The 21,544-nt window shown below is 62.2% G+C and overlaps 1 protein-coding gene across 2 annotated transcripts in view; it reads right to left on the bottom strand.

Annotated features, from left to right (window-relative positions):
• Positions 1-4,472: 4,472 nt before the first annotated feature.
• The window catches only part of CACNA1S (calcium voltage-gated channel subunit alpha1 S), a 55,529-nt gene continuing 38,457 nt past the window's right edge, over positions 4,473-21,544 (bottom strand). The window contains exons 29-44 of one of the 2 annotated variants that reach the window (XM_040263223.1): positions 16,708-16,764; positions 15,749-15,877; positions 15,119-15,184; positions 14,454-14,545; positions 13,783-13,942; positions 12,710-12,837; positions 11,663-11,759; positions 11,211-11,313; positions 10,369-10,470; positions 10,040-10,164; positions 8,294-8,422; positions 7,429-7,679; positions 6,184-6,269; positions 5,409-5,500; positions 5,096-5,236; positions 4,473-4,991 (exon numbers count right to left, since the gene is read on the bottom strand). In XM_040263223.1, the coding sequence (XP_040119157.1) occupies positions 4,740-4,991; positions 5,096-5,236; positions 5,409-5,500; positions 6,184-6,269; positions 7,429-7,679; positions 8,294-8,422; positions 10,040-10,164; positions 10,369-10,470; positions 11,211-11,313; positions 11,663-11,759; positions 12,710-12,837; positions 13,783-13,942; positions 14,454-14,545; positions 15,119-15,184; positions 15,749-15,877; positions 16,708-16,764 (2,010 nt within the window). In that variant the 3' untranslated portion in view covers positions 4,473-4,739. The remainder of the gene's footprint in view (positions 4,992-5,095; positions 5,237-5,408; positions 5,501-6,183; positions 6,270-7,428; positions 7,680-8,293; positions 8,423-10,039; positions 10,165-10,368; positions 10,471-11,210; positions 11,314-11,662; positions 11,760-12,709; positions 12,838-13,782; positions 13,943-14,453; positions 14,546-15,118; positions 15,185-15,748; positions 15,878-16,707; positions 16,765-21,544) is intronic. The other variant, XM_040263224.1, reaches the window with a different exon arrangement.

Here is a 21,544-nt window from a genome sequence, read left to right as displayed (position 1 = left end):
TGATGGACAGGGAGGCCTGGAATGCTGCAGTCCCTGGGGTCACAAAGAGTCGGACACGACTGAGCAACTGAACAAGAAGAAAGGGTTATCAACTGAGAGTTATGAGGTCAGTTCTGCTTGGGGACTTACTGAAGACTGCAGCCCAGAGACAGGCTCTTGGCAGCAACACGGAGCTGCTCAGAAGACGTGAGAACAGGTTAGCCTCCTGTGATTTGGAGAAGGGGTATGTGCCCCCCGAGCATACATCTCACTAAGGGTTTGCTAGTCACGGGGGACGGATGTCTCCGATGATGATTTTAGTGCTTTTCAAGGTATGAGAAGATACAAGAAATTAGGCTCATAAAATCTGAGACAATCTAATGCCGAAGGTCAGCTCTGCAGGCTTTTCCTGGAGCACAGAGGACCTCATTTCTGATCTCTGCCCTGAGCTCTTTCAGGGGGTGTTGAAGGTTGGCGACTGCAGTGGCCAGTGACGTCATTCTTATGGAAGCAGGTGGAGAGTGGCCTTGTCAAATGGACAGAGTTTCCTGGGGTCATCAGAGAAGGCCCGCCAGAGGAGACAGGCTGGGACGGAGGAGGAAGGTTGCTGGGTGCACAGAGGTGCTGAGGGCATTGGGGTACGCGTGCTTGAGCGGGCGCTGGGCAGGGCGTGGCCCAGATCAGTAGGGGGCGTGATGGGGCTGGATTAGGGACTGCCCTGCCGTCCTCCTGATAACGGGAAGTCAGCAGCTCCAGAGTGGTGTCCGGGCCCCTGCTGGACCCCTGGCCTGAAAGCTAACTTGGCCTTTCCTGGAATGAGTTTATTAATAGCCCACATCCTGGATGGTGTCGCAAGGCTGAATGAGACATTGCGTCAGGCACGAAATGAACTGGGTTTGATAAGGTCACTACTATCATTCTATGATGACAGAACGATAAACTGGCAGAGGCGTTTTAAAGGGCGCATGACTAGAAGTGGGCTGGGCGGTCCCTCCCCTGGGCCTGCCTGTCTCCCGGGCCTCCTCCTGGAGCCGAGCTCCTCGCATGGACTCCGATGTGCGTTCCTCCTCTGGGTCTTGGCTTCCTTTCTGACCACAATGAGATCTCCTCTTCTGATCATTTTAAACAAATAGTGCTTCGCTCTCCCTCCTCTGAACCCTCCAAAGCTCAACAGCTGATCCTCCACGTGCTTCTCTGACATCTTAGCGTTTTCAATTCTTGTTTGACACCAAGATTATTATTTTGCCCTATGTATCTAGGCCAACTTCTTTTAGAATGCTTCTAAACCAGATTTAGGCTCCACTGGGGGCAGCTGTGTGGCATAGGAGGAAGACGCGATGGGGTAGGGAGCTGGAGGACGCATCCAGCCCTGCCGGGCAGACCCCGCCCTCGGCGGCTCATCGGTAAACTGGCAGCAGGACCCTTGCAGGGGAAGGGGAGCGAGTTTCCAATGCCACCATGGCTGTGGGCCCAAGGCAGGAGTGATGTGTAACTGGGGTCAGGTGCCAGGGAACGGGCCCAGGGTTAGGTCTGGCTTGGCTGTGGCTTTTCCAGTGACCTGTGGCCGGCCTCCATACCTGCTGGCTGAGGGTCGGAGCTGCAGAGCCTGTCCGAGGACCAGCTCAACGCTGAGATGTGAGGCTGGGAGCTAAGCCGCCCAGCTGCCCCCCCCACATCAGGTCAGCCTCCGCCCTGTGAGGTCGGGCTCTCTCAGTGACCAGCTCTGACCCAGTCCAAGTAGCTGCTTCTTGGAGGGCCAGGCCCTTCCACGGCCACACTCACGCCTCCCAACAGCCTGAGAACAGAAGTCATTCCTCCATTTACAGGAGGAAGAGGCTTGAAAGGGCGCGTGAGCACCTGATGTCGGGGGGGGGGGGGGGGGTGGGGGGGGGGGGGCCTTGGGGCTCCACTGGCCCGGCTCCAGGGCTGTGCTCCATCACGTTGCACAGGGCAGCTCGGTTTCAAGGACCACTCAGCCCGGCCAGAGCTGGGCCTGGAGATGCACCGGGACCGGAGCTGCGCCGCCTCCTTGGTTCAGAGACGCTCCGTCTGAGCTCCACAGATTCCAGATGAGAGAAGGGGCTTCCCCCTGCCTCATGCCCGCTGTGTGGCTTGGTGCCCGCCCCCGCCCCCAGCTTCATCCCGCCCCTTCTGCAGATCTCCCGGCACAGCTGGGCCCCAGGTCTGCAGGGGATGGGCTGGGAGCAGCTGGGGGCAGCAGACAGCACTCTGGCCGGGAACCCAGCTGCAAGGCTTTGCTGACCGCAGGGGCCCGCCTGCCCACCACCGTGGCCCCTCGCCTGCAGCCTTCCACCCTGCATTCCCTTTGTCCTTTATTTGGGGGTCTGGCAGCCCTCCACGGAGACACCCACCAATCATTTGAAGGGGAGCGGGGGAGAGGCAAGACTGTGTACATGCCGACCATCAGAAGGTCCTGCGTGTGGCAGCGGAAACGACCTGGACTCTCCCAGAGGGTGAGCGCTGGGCTTCCTTGGAGCCAGCAGGCACCCGTCCCTCAGGCTGGGAGGCCGGCCAGACCTCCCGTGAGGGCCGTGGAGCCACGGCGCGGGGCTGAGTCCCACCTGGGCCCTCCTACCAGCGCAGGGCTGCTGGCACATCGCCTGTCCTGTTCTGTCCTGGTCCTACTTGCAAAACGAGGATGACGCTTCATGTCAAGAAGAAGAAATGGATGCGGGGCCCCTGGAGCAGAGCATGCTGCAGAGCTGGCTTTCCGCTTGTGAATGGAGACATCCTTTTACAGACTTTTCCATGTCAGTTTTCAGCCAGGCTGCAGGTGGACCATCTTCTCTCTCCCCCGGAGGCAGGGGAGCAGGGATGTGAGCGTCCTCTCCATGACGGTGGAGCCAGGGAGGCAGCCCTTGCCTCAGAAGGCCAGTGCCCCTGCCCCTCCCTGGGTCCTGGACAGAGGGCGCAAGGCTGCAGCCCTGGGCGGGTGACCCCAGGTTAGGGGCGGTGGGGCACCGGCCAGGGCAGAGGCCACACTGGTCAGCATTTCCCTGCGTTTATTTGACAGTGATTGGACACTGTGTAGAAGAGCACTCAGCTCTGGGGTTCAGGATAAGCCTGGAGAGCCTGCTTCTGCCTTGGTACAACTGGACCTCGGGCTGAAAGTGAAAGCTTTTGTCGCTTCAGTCATGTCCGACTCTTTGGGACCCCATGGACTGTACCTACCGGGCTCTTCTATCCATGGAACTCTCCAGGCCAGAATATTGGAGTGGGTAGCCATTCACTTCTCCAGAGGATCTTCCCAACCCAAGGACTGAACCCAGGTCTCCTGCATTGCAGGCAGATTCTTACCAGATGAGCCACCAGGGAAGGCCTCGGGCTGGTGTGAAATAATGTCACCGTGGTGACCTGCTGAGATGGGGACACGTTGTGGGGCTCCCAAGCCTTTGGGAGTATTTGGGAGGTGCTTTCTGCAGGAAGTAATAGCGAAGCTGACTACAGGCCAGGGGTCTGTTGGGCTCAGGGTTCGCTAAAAGGGACAGCTGGGCTGCGGGGGATTGAGGGTGGGTAGACAGGCCCAAGGGCCGGGGCTGGGTCCAGGGCCAGGGTTGTGCACCCTATGCTGAGGCTTCGGAGGCTTCGGGGGTTTAAGCGAGGGGCTGAGACAGCAGCTTTCTGCATTAAAAAGGACCAGGGTCAGACTGGGGGGCCGGCAAGAAGTTGCGAGGCCGTTGGGAGGCTGTGGCAGTAGGTGAGGTCTGGAACGAGGACTGAGTGTCGGGGGAGCCACCGTGGGAGGGGACGGGCCAAGAAAAAGAGGGACAGGGGCCCACGGGGCAGGCCTGGGGAGGGTCCGCCTCAGACTCGAGGTCTGAGCAGAGTGGGGCCCCAGGTCACAGGCTGCAGGGAGGGGTGAGGAGGTCGGCTCTGGACATGACGGGCTTTTGGCTGAAGCTGGACATCCTCAGAGTCAAGGAGCAGGACACGGAGTGGGGTTTAGGAGAGATGGGACCCAGCCACGGGGGCGGGGCCCGGACCTGGGGCGGGGCCGACCTCAGGGCCGGGGCCGGGACACGGGGGTGGGGACAAGCACGGGGATGGGGATGCTCGGCACTAAATGAGGAAGGTGATGTCCAGAGAGGGGGCTGACCCTGCAGGAAGGAGAGGACCCAGCAGCCTGGGGACGCCCTTCCCTGAGAGACCGGCGGCCTGGGGGAGGTCACCGGGAAGCCGCGAGAGGGAGCACGTGACGGGAGGAAACCAGGGAGAGCGAGGAGGTGGAGGCAGGGGCCTTGCTCCCTTAGGCCTCGAGCGGGGCCCCCTGAGGCTCTGGGGGATGGGCAGGCAGTGGACTTCGGTCGAGCTGCGGGGAAGGGCAGCTGTGAGGGGCCTGGACGTGCGGAAGCTCCACGACGTCCTCAGCGGCCCCCACGCCCCTGCAGGAGGACCATCCAGAGGCCCCTCCTTGGGAGCAGGGCAGGGGGAGGTGTAGAAGGGCCCCCAGAAGGAGACAAGCAGAGCCAGCGCCCTGTCGCAGGCCTGGAGACTTTAATGTCCTGCCAGCACTGACCAGGTCTCTGAACGACACAGAAGCTCTGTCCACACACACGGCTTGCTGGTGAGGAGAGTGACTTCGCCTTCTGCCCGCTGAACTTGGGACGCGTTTCCTGACCCCCATGCCCGCCCCAGCCCATCCCTCTGTCCATCAAGGCTGCCGAGCTGGGCTAACCTTCCCGCAACAGGTCCCCCACCCTCGGTCTTGCCAGCCCAGGCCCAGGCAGACTCCGGGGCCCTCACGGCCTGCGGGGAATCAGGGTCTCCTGGGAGCCCTCACACTGGTCAAGGCTGCCCAGGTTGGACCCGAGGCCCAGGCACCCTTGAGCACCAGGCACGCCCTCCAGGGCCTCGCGTCCCCGCAGAAGCCCTGCGGCTGCCACCTCCACTTCCCGCGGTTCCATCCGGCAGGCCTCCGCCAGCGCCTGGCCTGTGGCCATGACGAAGCTAGCATCCGCCGCCAAGCTGTCCAGGCCCCCTCGCACCAGAGCCTGCAGGGAGAGCAGGCCGGGTGGGTGGTCCCGAGGTGGTGGCCCGCCCCCCACCCTCTCCACTGCAGGCCGTGGCAGGGCCACCCCGGACGCAGCACCCTCACCTCTCGGATCAGCAGGGCCGTGGCTGGAGCTGGGCCCCCAGGGGTCCCGTCCTCTGTCCTACTGCCAGGCGGCGCCTGCCCGGGCAGGGATCCTGGGGTGGGGCTCCTCTCCTCCGGCACCTGAGCCTCTGCTCCCGCGCGCTGTTTGCAGAGCACCGAGGCATAGACCCCTCAGGGAGGCCAGAGCCACGGGGACGGGGAAGGCCCAGCCCAGATCCCAGGCAGGGGAGGACGGGGGTCCCGTCCCTTCTGCTGAGTCACTGCCACCCCCTCTCTGCCTGGAGCCTGCTTCCTGGCCTCTCTGGCCTGTTACCTGGCAGGAGGCGGCGGGAGCCTGGGCCCCGGGCGTCCTTCTCCGGGGCAGCTGTCCCTGCGGCCACTCCACTTGGGACTTGCTGTGGGGCCCTGTGGGCAGAGTGGGCCCAGGGCTCAGTCCTCCTGGGGGCCTTGGGTCCACAGAGCTCCCCTCGGCCAGCCAGCCCCACCCTGAGGCCCTCAGGGTCCTAGAGGTCCACCTACCCCAGGCCGGGCAGGACTCCCCCCTGCCGCCTCCACCCCACTCTCATTTGCCCTGGTCTCTGTCCTTGTGGGCTTGGGAGGGGATCAACGCCAGACCCCGGCCAGCTTTGGCCAAGCTGATCTTTGTGTGAGTGTGCGTGGGTGAACGTGCGAGATATGTGTGTATGGGTGTGCATGAGTGTGTGAGTGTGTCAGGGTCAGAAAACACGCCGAGCACCCTCATCTCTGTGAACTGCAGCTTCCTTGGTTCCCTCCTGTCCTGCGCGGCTGTCTAGGACCCACTGGGCAGCCACCAGGTCAGCTGCTGAAGGGCAGAGCTGAGCTGCCGGTGTGTCCAGGGCTGTCCTTTGGCCGGGGAGGGGTGTGCCCGGGGAGGGCCATTTCACAGTGCAGACCCCCCCCACCCCGCCTTCACTCTGGCCCGTGTGGCCCCTTCCTCTGCCTGGGTGACGAGCCGGTCCCCGTCACCATGGGCTCCCACCTCCTGGCCGTGTTCCCCAACCAGACAGCAGGCTCCCCAGCCCTCTCTGGGAGAAGGTCAGCCCCTCAGGGGCACAGGAGAAACTGACCCAGGGCCCCCGAGGGCCAGCCGAAGGGCCCTCCTCTGGCGGCAGGCGTCTCTGTCTCCCCTGCGAGCTCCCCTTCGTAGCGGACACTGAAACGAGAGTGTGGCCAGTGAGCCGCAGGCTACTGGCTGCCCCATCCCGGCCTTCCTGGGCCCCACGGCCTTTCCCTCGGGCCTGGGCCCGTTGCTGTGGAGTGGTCTTGACCCCCGAGTCCTCGCTTCTGGAGGCTCCCTCAGTGTCCCTAGCTGGTTTGGTCCCAGGCCCTCTGTCTTCTCAGGACCCACTCTCTGAGGTCATTTGGTCATAGCTGGACCCCATGGCACATACCCCCTGACAAGACTGCAACGGTCTGGGCACAGGCCCGGATCTGCACGGCCGCAGCACCCAGCATCACGCTGACTCTGTGGTGCAGGCACCCTCTTAGGCGTGTGGACTGAATCCAGGGGCTCTCTGGTTGGAATGAGGTGCAAGCAGCCTGGCCTGGGAAGTAGCCGCTCCCCTGACCTCTGCCCTGTCGTACCTGTTCCCGAGGGTGAGGAACCCAGGCTCTCCAGGCCAAGGACATCCCAGCCCCGGGCCTCGCATCTAGAACAGAAGGTCTGCGTGGAGCCCAGCCCACACTATGATGGCCAAGGCGCTCTCTGCTCATCCCTCGATCCCTGGCACTCGATCACAGATTATATCCAGTCTGCAGCTCGGAGAAGGCAATGGCACCCCTCTCCAGTCCTCTTGCCTGGAAAATCCCATGGATGGAGGAGCCTGGTAGGCTGCAGTCCATGGGGTTGCTTAGAGTCGGACACAACTGAGCGACTTCACTTTCACGTATTGGAGAAGGAAATGGCAACCCACTCCAGTGTTCTTGCCTGGAGAATCCCAGGGACGGGGGAGCCTGGCGGTCTGCTATCTACGGGGTTGCACAGAGTCGGACACGACTGAAGTGACTTAGCAGCAGCCCGAGGCTGGCGAGAGGGGGACCACTGGAGCCCAGATCCAACGGCCGAGCCGTAACTGTTCTGCTGCGCCTCTCCTAACCTAACAGGTCCTGCCCCGGACCAGCCAAGACAATGGAAGAAGAGCCACGGGGTGCTGACTGAGGCCGACCCGAGGCTGCCCCCTGCTGGCCACACCAGAATCTGCCGCCCAGGCCAGTCTCGCAGCACTGCAAAGGCTAAACCCCAGAGAGTGCCCCCCAAAGGCCCGGAGCCCACCCCAGCCCCAACATCCCGGGCTGCTAGCTGCTGCCACTACCTGGGAAATGCCTGGCTGTTGCCATGGTTGATGTTGCCACTGGCAACATTGGCATTGGCATTGTTGGTGTTGGCGTGAGCAAGGGGGTGGGTGCTCGGACGTTGAGGCAAGTCCTCCAGGAAGACGGGCGATTCCATCTCCTCCATCTCAATTTCAGTAAACTGGAGGGGTCTCTGGTTGGCCATGTGTGGGGCCAATGAATTGGTCCTTTCCAGGAAGCTATCCACCTGGCCAAACAGGCCGCCGGTCCTCTGGGGTGAGGAGGAGGGGGAGGGACTGAGGGCAGAGGCCGAGAGCGGAGGGCCCACCACCCCGGAGGCCAGCCGGCACCGGGAACAAGGCCAGAGGGGCGCGGTCCAGGCCGAGGTCAGAGAAGGGACTAGCATCCTCGGGGTGTCCTCAGTTTGGGGGATGGACAAGACACCCCTAAGAACTGTAGGGTACCAGATATTCGGACAGGAATGTGGGCAGTGGGAAGCCTGGAGCCGGGCGTCTGGAGGAAGGGCTCCAGTCCCGCCTCCGCAAGTCACTTGGAGAGTGGCTCTGGACCTCTCAGAGGGTCTCTCTGGGCCCCTATTCCTATGAATAACTCAAGAAGCTTCAATGAGGTGGTCCTGAGAGACCCCCCAGTGAAGCAGGTGGGTGTCTGATGGGTGGAGCTGCCTCGGGCTCGGGCAGGGGAGGAGGGGGAGGTTGGGAGAGGATAGAGGGAGGGACGGGGCACCTCAGGCAGGAGGGTCACTGGTGGGGGGCGTCCCGGGAGCCTCAGGCAGCGGGGCAGCGGGCATCCCCAGCCCCGCGTACGTGGCGGGGCCCCCAGGCTCCTTCCTGGAGCACTCACACCGGGGGCCAAGGCCTCGCTCACCCGGAAGATCCCCTCCTCCATCGCGGCCTCCACCATGGCCCTCTCCAGCTCCTCCTCAGCCGTGAGGTCTCCCGAGATGGTGCGGCGGATCTCGGGGGCTGCCTCTTCCTCGATGGTCCTCAGTCCGGCCTGGGGACGGAGAAGGGACTCAGGGGCCCTCCAGGCCAGGAGGGGAGGAGACTGCTTCCCTCACTCTCTCCTCATCCCGGCAAGCAGGGCTCTCCTGAAGGCCCAGGCCTGTCCGTTCTTGCCCCGGGGCTGCTCCTCCAGCCTCTGGGATCATCCAAGCCCTAACAGCTCTCAAGCTGTCTTCTTTCGCCCTCACAGGGACTTCATCCCCGCCCAGGCCTCCAGGTTGGAAAACCCTCTCACTCCACACGGTCTTCACACACGTGTCCTCTTTCGATTGCGTGTGCCGTTAATGCCACACTGAGCTGATCGGAGTTCATATCACCAGCAATGGAAGAAATCAAGGTTGGTGTCACCTGACCATTTGCAAAGAGAACACAGCATCACTGCTGGGACATTCCTGTCCAAGAGGCAAGCCCTCGATCTGTCATGAGGGAGTGTCTCACAAACCCAGGCTGAGGGCAGTGCTGGCTGGAATCTTCCAAGTGTCAAGGTCGCATCAAGGAAAGACTTGAGGAGCTAAAGACTAAGAGATCGCACAGCTAAACACAACATGTGACTCTGGGTCCAATCCTTTTGCCGTGAAGGACATTATTGGGACCACTGGTGAAACACACATGGGGTCTAAGGAGTCCACGGGACTAAACGCATCCATTTCCTGATTTGTCGGCTGCATCACGGTTATGCAGGAGGCTTATGGAGGAACATGCCCTTGTTTTCAGGCAATACACACTGACCTGCTCAGGGCTGAACACTGGGCATGACTCTCAAATGGTTCAGAAAAAAAAAAAAGACTTTTATATTGCACATGCTATTTTTAAAACTGAGATTGTTTCACAGTAAAAATTGAAATAAAAATTTGAACACACAGCCCAATTATGTGAATGTTTTTTAAATTTATCCATTATGTGCTTAAAACATGGAAATTAAAAACAGACAAGGGCTTCCCGGTGGCGTGCAGGAGGCACAGGTTTGGCCCCTGGTCTGGGAGGATCTCACATGCCGTGGAGCAACTAAGCCCGTGCGCCACCACCACTGAGTCTGTGCTCGGGAGCCTTGGAGCCACAGCTGCTGAACCCACGCACTGGAACTCCCAAGCCTGAGGGCCCTAGAGCCGCGCTCCACCAAGAGAAGCCGCTGCAGTGAGAAGCCCGGGCAGCTAAGCGTAGCCCCCGCTCGCCACAGCTAGAGGAAGTGAAGCAGTGAAGACCCCGCGCAATCAAAAAATAAATAAAGCAAAAATTATAAGAAGAAAAACGGGCAAGATAACACAAAATTCTACATATATTTGGATACCCAGTGGGTCATTTCAAGCCCCTTCCATCCCCTAGGAGACCTGCCCTCTTTGGAGACCACTGCTGCCACCGAGCCCAATCTCTCCCTGTGTTCAGGGGGTAGGACCCAGGGCTCTGGGTCGTATCATCCCAGGGACGGAAGGGCTCCGGGTTCTTCCCCTGAGCTTGAAGCATCTCCCATCCAGGGCCGTCATCGCACCCCCGATGCGTCCTGGCTCCTCCTGCCCTGACTACCTTCCCTGCCGGCCCCAAAGACAGAGAGGGAGCTAGAGTCCGGAGACCAGCTCAGCAGCGGAGCCCCCGGAGCTCGGGGCGGGCTTACCTGGATCTGCACGGTGTCCTTCTTGGGCCGGTACCCATAATACTCCTCCTGGCGCCTCATGAACTTCCGGAAGTGCTCCTGGATGAGGAACGTGGCATAGAACTTCCCCACCGTCACCTCGTCATCTGCAGAGGGGCCGACCGTGGCCAGCGGGTGTCTGAGGCTGGGGTCAGCGTGGGGCCAAGCTGGGACTGGCCCCCAGCTCCCCTCCTCTTGCTGGCCTGACCCCATGGCATCTGCCCAAGGCTATAGAGGGCCGGCCCACGCGCCGACGCCCCTGGGCTCCCCATGGAGGCAGGGCTGCCTCTGGGCCCCCAGGGCGCACCCACCTCCTATGGGAGGGATGACCTGGTCCAGGAGCTTCATGCTGGTCCTCTTCCAGACCTTCTTGATGATGGCTCGCAGCTCCTCGTTGGCCTGCTCGAAGTTACCTGGGGCAACGGACAGGCCGGGTCAGCAGCACTTGACGGGGCCACCTCTCGCTCAGCAGACGGTGGCTGGCTTTTCCCTGTGGCAGCTGCTGCCCTGGGCACGGACTTTGCTGGGGGGGGACGATCGCTGTGCCCCTGGGGCAGCCCAGCCTCAGGTCATGTTTGCCCCAGGCCTTGGCTTCCAGCACCCAGATTGGCTGACTGCAGAGGCTGTCCCCTCCTGTCCTCCCTGCCATACCAGGACCGTCATCAATCCCCCGCACACTTGGTCTGTTCCACCTCCTCCGGGCAGCCCTCCAGGCGCTCCGCCTCGGCCCCTCCCTGACCCCTGGCCCCCCTCTCCTTGTCCTCTGAGGAACTGCTGCCTGCTATGGTCCCCTTTGGGGTGGCTCCAACCCAGCTGGGTCCCCATGTGAGTGAGGCCCCCTCACCGCCCCCCACCCCGTCTGTCTTCTGGGCAGGAAACCCTGCCCCAAAGTTCCTGCCTGAAGGCCCCCAGGCCCACACCTCTCTCACTAACACTGCTGCCTTCCGCCCCACCTCCGTCAGAGCTGGCTGTGTGAGGACAGAGGCTGGGTGACTCTGCCCTACAGAACCCGGGGGCGCCCTCTGAGCCTAACGTGGCCTCGGCCTGGGTCCCCCCTCTGCTTCTCCCTGAGACTCCTGAGCCCGACCTTCAGCTCAGAGGACCTGGCAGGACCTGCCGGAAAGCCCGGCCCCCGGGGAGGGGCTGCCCACACCTTCCGTCTTGATCTTCAGAGCAGTGCGCACCAGGGCGAAGAGCGTGGCATTGAAGGTGACCGTGCCGTCGCTGTTGAGGGGCATGTTCATGCCCACCAGCCGCTGTGCAGAGAGGGGGCTCACTGTGGGCGGGGCCCCCGGGCAGTGCTTGTCCTCGCTGGGTGGGGGTGGCAGTGGGGGGAGGGGGCGGGGCCGGGGGAGACTGACCATGGGGGAGGGGGAGGGGGCTGGGGTGCAGGGTGCCCATGATGCCTTCCCTGAGGGGGTGAAACATGAGCTGGGGACACTGCTGAGATTTAGGTCCCGGGCAGGGATGTGTGCACCCAGGGGACACCTGCTGTAAAGTGACTCACCCACTCGCCCCACCCCAGGGCCCCTGCCTCCTCCTCCGGGGTGGGGGTCGGTGAAGGTGGGAGGGGGGTGCCCACCCCTCGCTGGCAGCGCTGGTTACCTTACATGCTACCCGGTGGGGGCAGAACTTCCCAAAGCCCAGCGGGGGCTGGATCCTTCTCAGCAGGGTCACCACGTCCAGGTGCTTGATCCTGCCCCTGCAGGGGGACACCAGACCTGTGCACCAGCCACCTCCCTCCCTGCTCGGAGAAGGGCCAGGGGAGGGAGCCAGGAGACAGGGACGCCTCCTGACTTCCAGCCGTGTGTGGGGAGCGGAAGCTGGGTTTCCTTTCTGAAGAAGGAACAATGTTCGAACTCACCGCTGCCCAGCGCACAGAATGGGCTCTCTGTTGGCGGGGTTGGGGGGGCAGGTAAGAACAGGCCAGTGTCCCCTCAGATACAGGATCTCCGGGGCTGGGATCCAGACCTTATTTTTCCCAGCGGAGCCTTCCTTGGGCTTTAGTCAAACTGTCTGGAGGCTCTGGGTTGCACTGATAGTACAGGGTGTGCATCAAGAGGGGTGAGAGCCCACTGGCAGAGATGGGCGGAGACTGCAGGTGCTGCCACAGGGCTACCTAACGCGCGTCCTGGTTGGCACAGTGCCTGACACCCGGGGAAGTCTTCAACCATGAGCAGGCGACCTTCTTAGAGAGAATGTAAGGCAGCCTGGCTCCACAGAATTCAAGTGCGCTCAAAGGCCCCGGAGGCCAGGCTACCCCGGAACAGATTCTGACTCGGTCAGTGTAGGGCGAGGCTGGGGGCTGCACTTTCATCCAGCTCGGCTGCTTGGTCAGTGACCACATTCTGAGCAGTGGGGCCTAGAATGCCTGGGGAGGTAGTGAGCTCACTGCTCCTAGAAGCGTCCAAGCGAAGCTGGATGGCCATCTCCCAGACGACCAGGGAGCTTCTGCCCCGGAGGCTGTGGGTTCCCTCCCCACCCCGAGAGACTCCACTTCTCTGCTCTGGGCCCTTGGGTAACAAAGGGAAGGAAAGCCTGCTCCTTCCTGCTGGACTGGAGAGTGGCTCGCTGTCAGACGCCAGGCGGGGCCTAGAGTGAGAGGGGGCCGGGGACGGATGGCCCAGCACAGGGCCGGCAGCCTGGACTCACGTGGCCTCCGGGTCGTACTCGGCCCAGATGGCCTTGAACTCATCCAGGTGATGAGGGCCCAGGATGGACCAGTCGCGTGTCAGGTAGTCGAAGTTGTCCATGATGACGGCCACGAAGAGGTTGATGATCTGTGGGAGGAGAGCAGAGGGGTCCCTGCACGGAAAGGCAGGTGGCATGGTGATGGGCTGGGGGTGTCCAGGGGGCCTGGGTGTCCATGGTGCCTGGGGGTGTCCACAGGGCCTGGATCCATAGCTTCTCCAGGGGGCCTGCCTCCCAGCCCTTCTGGCAACTGCGTCCCGCACACGAGCAGCCTGTGTCACTGCTCGGGTCCAGGAGGTGTCCTCTGCCCAGGCTCCAGGGACTGATGCTTTAAGTCCCAACCTCAGGCTCTCGCCTGACCCCCGAGGGACGCTGTCCCCCCGGACGCTGCCCCTGTGCTGATCTTGCCTGTTCCGTATCACCCATTGCCTCTGAAATGCACGTTTTGTTGCACATGGACCCCTGGCACCCAGCGGGTGTCTTCAGGGCCAGGACAGTGTCCTATTCACGTTTCTGTCCCTTGCCCGAGGTGCTCAAAGTGTTTCAGTAAACATAGGAAAGAGAAAGATCCAGAGTCTGGGACTGTGGGGCTCTCTGCCTCCTGTGTGCAGGGACGGCGCCCTGAAGCCGCAAAGCCGTCTGTGCTCTGCTACAGGCCCCTGCGACGGCTCTGCTTCCAGACCCTCAGCCCCTCACAAAGAGGGCAAGCTTCTCTTCCAAGGGAAGAGGCAGGGGCAGGCGGCTTTGTGTCTATTTTAGAAGTAAAATAGAAGCCTCTGCTTTAGTGCAGAGTCTCAGTAAATTCTTTTGATTTTTTGATTACTAATTGCTAATAACAACAACAAAAAGGTAAAACATTTTAACAACTCTGCAGCCTGAGACTCACACCCAGACCGACCACAGCAGGGACACTAGCCGGAGCCCCGTCTGTCTCCTGTGTCCCTAAGCTGCATCCCGGGAGGGGCAGAGGCGGCCGGGGCGGGGCGCGGGGCTCCCCTGGGCTGGGCGCCTCCCGCCCGCCCTTGGGCCCTCACCAGGAAGGCGCACAGCATGTAGAAGCTGAGGAAGTAGTAGTAGGCAAAGTCCGTGCCGCACGTGTACTCCTCCCCGGGGGCGTAGTCCGACTCGGGGTCACACAGCTGGCCATAGCTGCAGGCCAGCAGGATCTCCTGCCAAGCCTCCCCCGTGGCGCACCTGGAAGGCACAGGTTCCGCGCCTCTCACTCTGGGCCCCAGGGGAGGGAGCCGCCAGCCCCTTGCGAGCAGCACGTTCGGGAGCAGGTTGGCACCCCTCAGGACCTGGGGTCCACAGGCTGCCCCTCTGCACCGAGGCTCCCCTGCTCTACTTCTCATGGGGTGCCCTAGGCAGGGGCTAAACAGAAAGGGGGCTTCCTGGACAGAGGCGCAAAATCACTCAGTGGGGCAGCCAGAGGAGCGTGGGGTCAGAAGTCGTCAAGGCCTCACCCTCCCTCTGAGGGACACTGGACCTCTGCCTCCCGCCTGGGTGCAGCGAGGGTGGACCCCAGAGCACCATGGAGACGGCGGCCACTAGTCCAAGAGTGATCGAAACGGGGGTGCAGGCTGTCCAGGGTGAGCATCCGAGAAGGACAGCAAAGCCTTGGCCCTTCTGGGAGAGTGCAGGGCCCACGTGTAGGAAGCCAGCTGGCCTCCCACAGACTTGGGGAGGGGCGGCGGGGGCCTCATGCCTGAAGAGCAGCAGCACCGCCTGAGGGAAGGTCTGGAAGTTGTTGTTCCGGTTGATCTGGGTCCCGTCCACCAAGGCAATCTTCCCGAACATCTGCAGGCCGTGAAGGGCTGGACTGTGGACCTGAACAGGTCTCCCACCGGCCCCAGCTCCCTGACACTCTCCCCCTCAGGACAGCTGACCCCTGAGCAATGCCAGGGTGTAAGCCTACAGTCCGCTCCCCACCCTGTATCCACGGTTCCACATCCACGGATTCAACCGACCATGAGTCCCGTGGAGCCCTAGTACAGTTCCCTGAAAAATTCATGGATACGTGGACACCCGAAGTTCAAACCTGCCTTATTCAAGGCTAATTTGTGTTTCCAAGCCTGGGTGAAGTTTTTCTCCTCAAGCCAAATAAATCTGGCGGGGGGGACAGTCTTCCTAACCAAGAGCTGACTTAGGGTCTCCATGTAGAGAGCAGGGTGCTCTAGGGGAGGGTAGCTGAGACACAGAGCCTCCAACAGGGGCTTTGGAGAGCAGTTCCGCCCTTGTCCCCCTGGGCTGCCTCCCGACTGATGCTGGGCCGGCTGGGAACCACCTCCCCGCTGGGACTGTGGCCAAGCCCTGGGCTGCCAGGATGCAGGAGGCAGGCTGGGTGAGGGTCCGGCCCCTCTGGCCCCTCACCTGCATTCCGATGACCGCGTAGATGAAGAACAGCATGACGATGAGCAGAGCCACGTAGGGCAGGGCCTGCGGGCGAGGACGGCGGCTCAGGGTGCCGGGCTCCACCGTGCCGAGTCGGGGCCCTCCCTTAGCTCCCTGGGCACCCGAGGCCCCTGGGCCGCACCCAGGGTGGTCCCAACGTCCCCATGACCCATGCGGATACAGTCCCATGGGTGGGCGAGGTCCCCTAGTGCGCAGGGTCCTGTGGGTGGGCGGGGTCTCATAGGTGGGCGAGGGGTCCCTGAGTCGGTGGGCTTCCGGGGTGGAGAGTCCCATGGGTGGGGGGGGTCACATGGGTAGGCGGGGTCCCGGGGTGGGTGCGGCCTCCTGGTGGGTGGGGTCCCATGGGCTTGGTCCCAGGCGGGTGGGGTCCCGTGAGTGGGTGTGGTCCCCCATGGGCGGGGTCCCCGGTGGGAGTGATCACAGGGTGGGCGTGGTCCCGCGATGGGCGGAGTCCCGTGGGTGGGCGGGGTTCCTGGGGAGGGTGGGGTCCCGGGGTGGGTGCATGGGAATTGTCCCAGGGTGGGCGCGGTCCCATGATGGGCGGGGGTCCCGGGGTAGGCGGGGTCCTGGGTGGGCGGGACTGCACACCTGGAAGGACTTGATGAAAGTCCAGAGCAGCGTGCGCACGCCCTCCGCGCGGCTCAGCAGCTTGATCAGCCTCATGACCCGGAACAGGCGGAAGAAGGCGCTGGAGATGCGGGCGCTCTCGTCGGGGTCCTGCGGGGCGCAGCCCCAGGGTCAGTCTGGGGCCGGGGGCGGGCGGGGTGAGGGCAGGCAGGCGGGGAGGGCAGTGTGTGAGGGACGTGTCGCGGTGGGGGTCTTCCAGCCCACCCAGCGGCGCCTGCTGGAACCTCGCGCGGACCCTCGCGGGGCCCAGGGTCCTGGGCTTGCTCAGCCGGAGGCGGGGTGGGCGGGGCGCCAAGCAGTGCGCTGGGCGGACAGGGATTCCGTCCGCCCTGGGGGAGGCAGCGGCCAGGCCAGGTGCCTGCCCTCTGTCCTGCCTCGTGTCATCTCCTCCCCAAACTGCCACTCAGCCGAGGACCCCGGCAGCGCTCCGGCCCCTCCCCAGTGCCCCCCCCCGGCCCCAGCACAGAGTCTCCCAGCAGCTCAGCTGCTCTGCGGCCATCGATGCAATGGCCACTGCATGCCCGCCCTCCATGCCCGCCCTGCCCCGCACGTGGCTGCCCCAAGCCGGAAGGCCACTGCCCCGCGTGCCCCCGACACACGAAGAATGGCCAGGGAGAGCCCCCTGCCCGGCTTTTGGTGTCCCCACCAGCTTGGTGCTGGTGACCTGTCACTGAGCTTCTCTGCCACCCATTCTTCTCTGGATGCTCCTGTTAGCACAGAGCCCCACTTCCCACTGCACCCATGCACACTCTGGTGGCAGAGAGTCTCCGCCTGCCCCCAGCCGGACCCTCGGGGGCCTGCTCGGGGCAGGGGGCCCTGAGCGCATCCGCCCCATGCAGTCCAGCGGCCAGGCCCGGGCATGCAAGCTGCAGGGCAGAGCTGGCGGGCGAGCTTGGCAGGCTCATGCAGCCTGGAATTACAACGTTCCCGCAGCCGCCACCCAGGCAATACAGTCCCCCGCTGGAGGCCAGGAAAGTCTGTGGAGAGAGAGGGGAAGGGGAGAGAGGAGGGACATGGTGGGAGGGAGGTGAGGCGTCAGAGAGGACAGACCACAGAGAGTTACAGAGAGAGCAAGGCGGGGAGGCGGGGGCGGGGGCGAGGAGGAGGCTGTGGGGATGGTGAGGCGACAGGACAGGCCGGGGGCAGGGAGCAAGAAGAGGAGGGAAGACTGAACACGGGCAGCTCCCCCTCGCCTCCAAGATGCAGCCCGTGCGTCTGGGGTCTGTGGAGCTGGGGCTGTGTGTGCAGCCCCGGAGGAGAGCCCTGCTCACGGTCGCAGGAGAATCCAGGGGTGCTGGCCCCCACGGGGGTCCCACGCTCCAGGGACAAAGGCCCTCTGGGAGAGTCTGAGACCCCCTGCCTGGGAGCTGGACCAAGGCTTCCATCTCAGGGGCCAGCCTCCTAGACGGGCTGGGCCGTTTGGGGGCAGCCTTTTCTCCTGTTTACTCTGAGTTCCTCCCTGGGGCCACATTTCTGGAGAAGCCCTGTTTCTGGAGCCCTGGGATGGGGAATCATGGTTTTATCTTTAATTATTTGGGAGACTGGTTCCCCGGGCAGCTTTCTGCTGGACCATGGGTTCTCAGCCCAGGCGGCACATCAGAATCACACAGAGAACTTAAAAAAATATGCACCTTTGCTGGGTCCCCACTCGGCCGATTAAGTCAGCTCCTGGGGACTGGGCCTGGCTTCCAAGGTGTAAATGCACCCAGGTGATTTAACATGCAGCCAGGGATGACAAGCCAACGGGGTACCCGCAGCCACATGTGGCCATTTGGATTACGGTGAAAACGACACAAATATAGATATTCACATCCCCGGCTGCACTGGCCACATTTCACATGACCAGCAGGCACCCGTGGCTCGTGGCCGCCACTGTGGACAGAGCAGAGCCCTCCTGGCAGAGACGGCGGCGCCCTCTCTGCTCCCTGGATTATACGGCAGGGATATGAGTCAGCGTTTTAATTCAAAGTCGTAACATGACTTTAAGCAAACAGGCCTGGTGAGGGGCATCTGCTGTCCGCAGAAATCCCACGGTGACGATGACACCCTTGTCCCTCCTGCACAGAAGGAAGGGCTCTGCCCGACCCCAACGCCCCCCCACCGCCCCATGGGCCTCAAGTTCCAAGAAGTGACTGACTGTCATCCGGGCCGAGACTGAACCGGTGAGAGGGGCTGCCCCAAACCCTGGGCCCGTGGGGGCTACTTCCCAGCAAGGCCTGGGTGTGAAGGAGACACACACACACAGGCCCTGGGGCGCCCTGGTCTGCCGCCTCGGCCCCGCCCCCTCCAGCCGCATGCGTAAGGACGGAGTTCCATCTGTCCTGCCTGGGGGGTGAACCGGACCCCAGGCCAGGCCTGCCCCCCACCACAGAAGGTGCCGCTCTCTGTCAGGCCTCCCCTTGCAGACTCTAGACTTGTCCTTGGCCCCCTTTCCTGGCCCCCATCCTGCCCCCACCCACCCACCCACGAGGGCTGGCCCTGGGCTGGCAGGGCTGCAGTGCTCACTGGTGGGCCGTGGGCGCGCGTCAGCTTGGGCCTGGTCCCCTCCTGGACTCCTGGAGTAAGCTCCTCACGGCCACCTGCGTCCCTGTCAGGGGCTGGCCAGGCCTCTCCGAGACGCAGCTGGCAGGCACGCAGTCTGGGGATGCGGCCTTGGGATCCCAGCCTCGGGCTCCGGGATGCCCTTCCTGGCCCCTGCTCCCCACCTTCACCTGCAGCCTCCTCAGCTTCAGGTCCTCGGCGAGGCCGCCCTGCCATCTGTCACCCCCACAGCCCACGGCCTGGGTGCTCCCTGGCCACAGCCCAGAGGCCCTGCTGGCTGGATGCCGTGGGAACCTCCACTCTCCTGCGCTCCAGCTGTCCCCTCCCTCCGTGTATGGGGCAGCTGCCACGTGCTGGGGGCAGTGACCCGTGTTTCCTGGCCTGTGTTTCCAACGACGCATGACCCACCCCATACGCAAGGCAGCTCCCAAACACCAAGCCCCAGTGCAGAGTCATGGAGATGCCCACCTCCGCCAACGTCCCCGACGCCTTCCTCCCTGTGGCCCCGGGCGGCCCTTAACTCATCCCGCTGTCCACACAGCCACAGGACTTGCGTCCCCCTCCTGCTCGAGGATGCACCGGGTTCCCAGAGCCAGCGCTCGCCGGGGACCCCAGGGCTCCTGCCCAAGGACATGGATCCTGCAGTGCCCCCACCCCCATAGCCTGATTCTCCCCCGAGCCCAGGATGTGCTGTAATTTCTCTCATTTTCAAAAGAAATTCTCCTTGGCTGTACACTCTCTCCAACTTCGAGGCTCCTTCTCTTTGTAGGAAAAAGAGAACCGTCCAGGCCTTCAGCCCGCTCTGGCTCTCGCCCATCCCGACTCCCGACGGGTGTCCTTCCCCGGGAGGCCGTAGGGCAGGGGTCCTGGAGGAGCACCACCGGCCAGCCCCCGGACCTTCGCCCTCCAGACGCCCTGCTCTCTGCCGCTTGTCTCACCCACTTCCACGACTCTAAATGCCAGCTCCTTCCTAGCGTCTCCGACTTAGGGCTCCAGCCTGACCAGCGTGTGTGCCCCAGGCCTGTGAGTCCAAGCCCGCTCCGTGTCGCCACCTGAGCTGTCGCACCCTGAACAGGACTCTTGGTTCCTGCCCTACTCCCACTCCTCCCGGAGTTTCCATGTCTCAGGAAACGGAAGCTCAGTTTCTTGGGCAAGATCCTTGCAGTCATGGTTGATTACTTTTCCTCCCCGATAAATCAAGTTCCTCAACAAATGCTGTCAGCTCAATGCTCCAAGCAGACCCAGCTGCTGGTCACCTGCCCCCTCCACAGCTCAGGCACCACCCCTCATCGGGTGATCGGGGCACATCCTGACCACTCCCCCGGAAGGACCCCAAGTGTCCCCTGCAGCTTGTCGTCAGTGCAGCGTCCAGAGGGGCCTCCGAGAACCAGAGTCAGACCAGGTGTAAGCGCCTCCAGGGGCTCTCATCCCCCTAGAACAAAATCTCGGACTCTAACAAAGAACTAATTAACAAACTGTGGGAAATTCTTCAAGAAATGGGAATACCAAACCACTTTACCTGAGAAATCTGTATGCAGGTCAAGAAACAACAGTTAGAACCGGACACAGAACAACAGACTGCTTCCAAATCGGGAAAGGAGTCCCTCAAGGCTGTACATTGTCACCCTGGTTATTTAACTTACATGCAGAGTACATCATGGGAAATGCCAGGCTGGATGAAGCACAAGTTGGAACAAGATTGCTGGGAAAAATATCAATAACCTGAGATAGATATGCCGATGACACCATCCTTATGGCAGAAAGCGAAGAAGAACTAAAGAGCCTCTTGATGAAAGTGAAAGAGGAGAGTGAAAAAGTTGGCTTAAAACTCAACATTCAAAAAATGAAGATCATGGCGTCCAGTCCCATCACTTCATGGCAAATAGATGGGGAAACAATGGAAACAGTGGCTGATTTTATTTTCTTGGGCTCCAAAATCACTGCAGATGGTGATTGCAGCCATGAAATTCAAAGACTCACGCTCCTTGGAAGGAAAGTTATGACCAACCTAGACAGCATATTGAAAAGCAGAGACATGACTTTGCCAACAAAGGTCCGTCTAGTCAAGGCTATGGTTTTCCCAGTGGTCATGTATGGATGTGAGAGTTGGACTATAACGAAAGCTGAGCGCTGAAGAATTGATGCTTTTGAACTGTGGTGTTGGAGAAGACTCTTGAGAGTCCCGTGGACTGCAAGGAGATCCAACCAGTCCATCCTAAAGGAGATCAGTCCTGGGTATTCACTGGAAGGACTGATGTTGAAGCTGAAACTCCAGTACTTTGGCTACCTGATGAGAAGAGCTGACTCATTGGAAAAGACCCTGATGCTGAGAAAGATTGAGGACAGGAGAAGAAGGGGACGACAGAGGATGAGACGGTTGGATGGCATCACTGGCTCAATGGTCATGAACTTGGGCAAGCTCTGGGAGACAGTGAAGGACAGGGAGGCCTGGCGTGCTGCGGTCCATGGGGTCACAAAGAATCGGACACGACTGGGTGACTGAACCGAAGGAAGGATGTAGTCCAGCCCCTGCCCTGCTTCTGAGCTGAGCTCCCCACTCCCCAGCCCTGCCACCAGGCCTCCCGCTGGCCCTCAGCCCACCCCCCCCAGCTCCCCCTGCTGAGGGGCCGTGCTCTGCCCCCGACCCCACACGCATGCCTCCTGCAGGGCTGGACTGGGGCCAGCCAGTGCCACCTCCCACCCCTTCACTGGCCACACCTGCCACGTGGTGGGTTGGTTTTCACAGCCCGTCTCCCCGGGTGCCCCTGTTCACTGCTGTATCTCTAGCCCACATGGGGGCACGAGGAAAGTACCTGAGGAGGCGATGACCGCCTCCCTAACTGGGCACCTGCTTTCAGTCGTCTCGCCTCCTGCCCTCACCTCCAGATTCACTTTTCAGAAGTGCAGCTTTGATCCCTCCACTGCCCTGTTCAGAGACCCCCAGTGACCCCCCACTGCGGGCGACACAAGGTTCGAGCCCGCACTTGCCTCTCCAGCAGCTCCCCCACCCCCGCACTCTGGCCTGCTTCTACTGAGCTGAGCTCCCCGCGCCCTGGACCTTGGGTTTATTCATCTGCCTCCTGCAGCCACCCTGCTGGTGTGGCTTGTCCCCTCCCGACCTCCCCTTCCTGAAGGTCCCGTCACATGGCGCCACCTCCATGCAGCCTGCCCTGACCACCCCACCCAGGAAGGACGGCTCCTGACCACCCCACCCAG

The sequence above is a fragment of the Oryx dammah genome, unplaced genomic scaffold (genome assembly GCF_014754425.2).
Source record: "Oryx dammah isolate SB20612 unplaced genomic scaffold, SCBI_Odam_1.1 HiC_scaffold_21, whole genome shotgun sequence".
NCBI classification, from domain to species: domain Eukaryota; kingdom Metazoa; phylum Chordata; class Mammalia; order Artiodactyla; family Bovidae; genus Oryx; species Oryx dammah.
The sequence above is the reverse complement of the archived record's forward strand: the minus strand, read 5'-3'. Positions and strand labels throughout refer to the sequence as shown.